Source organism: Chrysemys picta, chromosome 3 (genome assembly GCF_011386835.1).
Source record: "Chrysemys picta bellii isolate R12L10 chromosome 3, ASM1138683v2, whole genome shotgun sequence".
Lineage (NCBI taxonomy): Eukaryota > Metazoa > Chordata > Testudines > Emydidae > Chrysemys > Chrysemys picta.
Genome location: NC_088793.1, coordinates 176,824,396 through 176,830,395, shown reverse-complemented (window position 1 = coordinate 176,830,395; position 6,000 = coordinate 176,824,396). Strand labels below are relative to the sequence as shown.

General features: G+C 45.4%; 1 protein-coding gene across 1 annotated transcript; it reads right to left on the bottom strand.

The window, feature by feature from the left end:
• Nucleotides 1-5,410: 5,410 nt before the first annotated feature.
• LOC101951577 (small ribosomal subunit protein uS8) lies at nucleotides 5,411-5,886 on the bottom strand. The gene has a single exon (XM_042861095.2). It carries the CDS (start codon nucleotides 5,840-5,842, stop codon nucleotides 5,450-5,452), a length of 393 nt encoding a protein of 130 aa, XP_042717029.2. The 5' UTR covers nucleotides 5,843-5,886; the 3' UTR covers nucleotides 5,411-5,449.
• Nucleotides 5,887-6,000: the final 114 nt, after the last annotated feature.

Here is a 6,000-nt window from a genome sequence, read left to right as displayed (position 1 = left end):
GGGCAAGGGTGTTCAGTTTTGTGCAAGTAGAAAGTTGGCAACCCTATCTGTAGCTTATGTTATACAGGAGGTCAGACTATATGATCACAATAAACCCTTCTGGCTTTGAAATCTGAGGGAGGCAGTGACTGACTGATCTGGTTCCACCCCCAGGTGTCAAGCATGCTGAAGTACCCCATTGTAATAGATGTGTGGACCTTATTACTTGAATAAAGGACATTTTCTGGTAAGCATGGATAAATTTTCCTAATATTTAAAAGTGAGGCTCTATCACAGAGGTGGGCAAACTTTTTGGGCCAAGGGCCACATCTGGGTGGGGAAATAGTATGCAGGGCTGGGGTAGGGGGTGTGGTGTGCAGGAAGGGGCTCAGGGCAAAGGATTGGGGCAGAGGAGGGGTGTGGGGTGTATGAGGGAGCTCAGGGAAGGAGGTTGGGGTGCAGGGGGGCTCAGGGCAGGGGTGCAGGAGGAGTGTGGACTGCAGGAGGGGGTTGGGGTGCAAGAGGGATGCGAGGTACAGACAGAGGGCTTAGGGCAGGGAGTTGGGGTGGGGTACAAGAGGGGTTCAGGCTCCAGCCCGGCACTGCTTACCTCAAGCGGCTCCAGGGTGGCAGTGGCACGCACTGGGGCCAGGGTAGGCTCCCTGCCGGGCCAGTCCCCGGCCCCACGCCACTCCAGGAAGCGCTGCGGCCCCTGCGGGAGTGGGGGGGCGGAGGGCTCCGCGTGCGCTGCCCTTGCCGTGCCTCCAGGTACCTCCCCGAAGCTCCCATTGGCCACAGTTCCCTGTTCCCGGCCAATGGGAGCTGCGGGGGGTGGTGCCTGGTGGCATGGGCAACGCATGGAGCCCTGTGCCCCCCTGCCCGGGGGCCGCAGGGACATGGCGCCGCAGGCTGGGTCCAAAGTCCTGAGGGGCTGGATCCGGCCCGTGGGCCGTAGTTTGCCCACCCCTGCTCTATCAGGACCATGAAAGAGAACTAGCTGTATGCAGTGCTGCCTGAAAAGATGCATTGCTTAGAAAGTAAACTAGCAGAAATCAGTGTGATGAAAACAGGTAACTAGACTGAGGTTTCAAGAAAAAGTGAGCAGGCAGTATATACTGTATAGGGTGTTGTGACGGGTTGGATCACAGAAACCCCCTTGGGAGCTGCCACCAGATGTGCAAAGACTACCCCTGCTTCTGTTTTCCCTGCCTGCTCAGGACTCCAGCACCCTGTCTTGCTGAGCCAGACACTCCCGTTTGGCTCCAGACACAGATCCAGGGTCTGAATCACTTGTCCCAAAGCTGCAAGTTTACCTGAAAACAGCTCACAGTAGTGCGCTTGTCTTTAGCACTCAGATGCTCAACTCCCAATGGAGTCTAAACCCAAATAAATCCGTTTTACCCTGCATAAATCTTATGCAGGGCAAACTCATAAATTGTTCGCCCTCTATAACACTGATAGAGAGATATGCACAGTTGTTTGCTCCCCCAGGTATTAATACATACTCTGAGTAAATTACTAAATAAAAAGTGATTTTATTAAATACAGACAGTAGGATTTAAGTGGTTCAAAGTAGTAACAGACAGAACAAAGTAAGTCACCAAGCAAAATAAAATAAAATGCGCAAATCTATGCCTAATCAAACTAAATACAGATAATCTCACCCTCAGAGATGTTTCAGTAAGTTTTTCTCAGACTGGACACCTTCCAGGCCTGGGCACAATTCTTTCCCCTGGTACAGCTCTTGTTGCAGCTCAGGTGGTAGCTAGGGGATTCTTCATGATGGCTTCTCCCCTTCTCTGTTCTCTTCCCCCCCTTTATATATCTTTTGCATAAGGCGGGAACTCTTTGTCTCTCTGGGTTTCCACCCCCCCTCACTGGAAAAGCACCAGGTTAAAGATGGATTCCAGTTCAGGTGACATGATCACATGTCACTGCAAGACTTCATTACTCACTTGCCAGCACACACATATACAGGAAGACTCACAGGTAAATACAGCCATCTGCAGACAATGGGAGTCCTCAAGATTCCAAACCATCATTAATGGTCCACACTTTACACAATTACAATAGGCCCTCAGAGTTACATTTTATATTTCTAGTTTTAGATACAAGAGTGGTACATTTATACAAATCAGATGATCACACTCAGTAGATTATAAGCTTTGTAATGATACCTTACAAGAGACCTTTTGTGTGAGGCATATCCCAGTTACTTACATTCACTTATTACCGTATTTTCTCTAAAACTATCTCAGTTACATTATATTGACTTATTATCAAGTTTTTATAAAACCATATAGACTGCACAACGTCACAGGTGTCATGAACTGATGGCAATGGAATAAACTAAAAAGCTAAGAAACTGCATTTCATAGAAGTGTAATGGCACTGCATGTGTCCAAAGCCAGCCTCCTGTTAGGTGTTTATGATGTGCATTACATCACAATGGCCCCTTTCAACAGAAATTGAATATCAACTGACTGCTTAGCTTCCAGAGGATGAGGGGTGGCAGCTTGGTTGTGTTTGTCTATTCACAAGCGTGCATTGTCCTTCCAGGGATTTGTTGACTGCCATCTCCTTCAGTGTAACTGTATGGGGGAGGGGTGGCGGTGGAGCTCACCCCACAGTAGGCCTGAGAGTTGATGACAAGATCAGAAATGATCAGTCAAAGCACAGAACAGTGATCTCCTAGCAACAGGGCTGCTAGTCGGGCAGGGAGCAGCCCGGCAAGGCTCCCTCAGGCTCCTGCTGCTCCCCCTTCAGTATAGTAGCCCTTACTATGGAGGCAGGAGGAATATAGGCACTGAGGGAAGATGTTGGGTGGACGCTCCCCCCAAACCAGGATTAACATTGAGGAGGAAACTGAGAGTCTACTGGAAAAGGTACTTTGCTGTTACACCCCTTTTTTTCTGAGGGATATAATACTGACTGGGGAATAGCAGGTGAACCTGTGTGAACTGACTTGGCGTGCTAAGCCTGGGGCCAGCTAGTGAGCCAGGGAGGGCCTGCTAATGTGCCTGGGATAGGGTGACAGCTGTTGAGTTGAGGGAGTAACATCCTCTGGGGCTGGAGCAGTTGGTGAGTCTAAAGGGACAGGGGTAATAGATGACAGTGGGGTGGCCTCTTTTAAAGAGGTTGATAGGGAAATCCATTGGGGGTTTTAAAGTGGCCTAGGAAGTTTTAGTACTTTGCGCTGGGGGATAAGGGCAGTTTCTACACTTACTCATTTAACACGGTGGATCAATTGCACTTCTCTCTGCACTTCAGACTCCCTAGTTAGAGTGACCATTTGGCTTCTAAGAGTTTTTTCTCCCTGACCAGCCTTGCATTATTCTGTTTTGTCTTCTGCCTTGGCTCTAGGCATATGCCTTCAGCTCCTTGTGGAGCAGTCAACCAGCTGGTCAGGCAGAAACTGTCTCAGACTTGGCAGTGCCCAAATTCCTTGAGTAGCAGGAATTAGAGTAATTCATTATTAATGAACACATCTGGATTTTCTTAACATAATCAGTATAATAATACCTCCAAATAATAGCTTTCAGAAAACCCAGGAATTTTTCAGTAAAAATCAAAAATGAAGGGCCTTGTCTATAGTACAGGCTTATAACATAACTATAATGTGGTTTTCAGACAATAGGTCAGCCAATGCCCACAGCACTGTTATAACATGTTGTTTGACTACCATGGTTTCAACTGTAGTATGGACAAGGAGATTGCCCCTCCACTACATTTTTATTATCCATCATCTCATCTCTGCCACTGGGAAAGTCAAATAACTTACCAAAGAGATTCTGCTAGAAATGCTCATTTATGCTCACAGATGTTGTACCCATTTTAAAATTCTCTTCCCATGGTGAGTTCTTGTGTTTTAGTAGACACTTAGTTTTCATTCTGATTCAGATCATATAACTGGAAAGTTCATACAATGATTCAGTAATACAAAAATTCAATTAAAAATAACATTTAGTTTAACAAAGAACTACTCTAAAAGAAATCTTTAAACGTAGGCTAATTCTGTGTCAAGTGATGAAGTTATGTGTTTGGGATTACAGGTTAGATAGACTGTATATCTCAAAGTATAATTATAAGTTATAAACTGTCATATTTAGCCTAAAGGAACAATTGTAGAAATATGTGGATGCTGTGCAATAAATCTCTGTTTCTTAATAGGCCTTTGAGAAGGAAAGAGAAAGAGGAACACCTTTGGGACGGAGAGATACATGGTGGAGTCTCTCACTTAGAGTATGCATACTTTAGCTCATATTTTTTCAGCACTTTTTCTCATTGTTCTTAGCATTATGTCACTTATGCAAAATTCTAATTGTTATGGGAACAATAGCCATTATGTACGCACTGTTTTAAGTCCCAATCCTGAAAGCAGTTGTGCATATGAGTAATGTTACACACAGGAATAGTCCCACTGACTTCACTAAAGTTGCTCACTGCATGTATTTGCAATATTGGGCCTTAGTAGCCACCAATATGTTAGAATAAATGGATCTTGAATAACTCACACTAAACATACTCTGTTAAATGGGAAAAATAAACAAATGTTCAGGGAGAAAACACCATAAGGTGAAAATAATCCATCTTTCTAATTTTCCTGAAGTGCTACTTTATTTAAAGTCAAAGGGCCTGCTCCTCCGCTAGTGTACATCAGCATAGTTCTTTTGAAATCATGAAACTCTGCAGATTTCTACCAGCTGAGCAGGGGTGCTGGGGTGGGGCAGCATCCCCTAGCTTGAAGTGGTTTCCATCATATACAGATTTACAGTTTTGTTCAATGGCTCTCAGAATCCTCATTATAAAAATTGCTCCAGTGCCACTGCAGCTGAGAATCTGGCCCAGAGTTTGACTGATTACAGATTCCTGACTGTGTTTGATAAAACCTGAACAAGTAACTCTTCACTAACATTCAGTCTTAAAAGAAAATTTTAAGGCAGGGATGTTCAAAAAAGCCTATAGGAACTAGTTCTCGTAGGCCCCTTTGACAAGCCCAGCCTAAAGCTCTAATAATAGGATGTAACTCTGAAAGACTGCTCAAACAGGTACATCGTATCCAGTACAAATCTGTTCAAGCTGAGATGGAGAGTTAGGAGGGAATGTGTGCGGAGGAGGTAAGGGGTGTTGCGTGAAAAAGTGACTGTTTTATTGATCTGATAATATATAATCTTCTATTATTCTATGAACAGGCCCAGTGCCCCTTCCAGCATCAGTCCTTCAGTAACTGATCACAGCACCTTATTCCCTTTGGGCCCTGGCTGATTATGACCATGTGCTGTGAAAGCTCGTTGTGGCCATGGAGACAGGCTGGCCCATGGATCTGGTCCCCAGCCCTGAATCAGACTCTTAGCCGGCTATCTCCTTGCAGCAGCAGCACATGAGCTGACTGGCAGCACATGCAGCCCCTTCTTTTTTTTTTTTTTTTTCCCCATTTGAACAATTTATTAGTATGCCTGTTTTACAAGTTTTAGAAAAAGAATCCCAGGATTTTGCCTCCTGTGTGTTTTCGCCTTGCTTCCTCATGGTCCATGATGCCAGCGGAAGTTGTCAGCACTATGTACCCAAACTGACGTGAAGGCAAAAGGTTGTTCTGCCACTTTTCCAGGTCCTTCAACTGAACATTAAATCTGGGACTGATCACACCACACTTGTTCAGTCTGCCTGTGAGATTAACAACAATTTTCCCAGCTCTGTGATCGTCAATGATCTCAAATTCACCAATGTAACCATGCTTCATCATCACAGTTAAAAACCGCACAATTACTTTAGAGCACGGTCTAATGAGAACTTGACGTTTTCCACGTTTCTCTGCATTGTTGATGCTCTTAAGGGCATCGGCCAGAACACTCATGTGCACCATGATGCCGGTGCAGCCCCTTCTTGAAAGGCATCCCCCTCCTCCAGTTTGAGGAGAGCATGAAGTAGTAGTGGGATTTCCTGCCTGCTCCCTAGCCTCTGGGGCAGAGGGCTGGTCCTTTCACATTGGTGATATGTGAAGTGGGGGCTCCATACTAGATT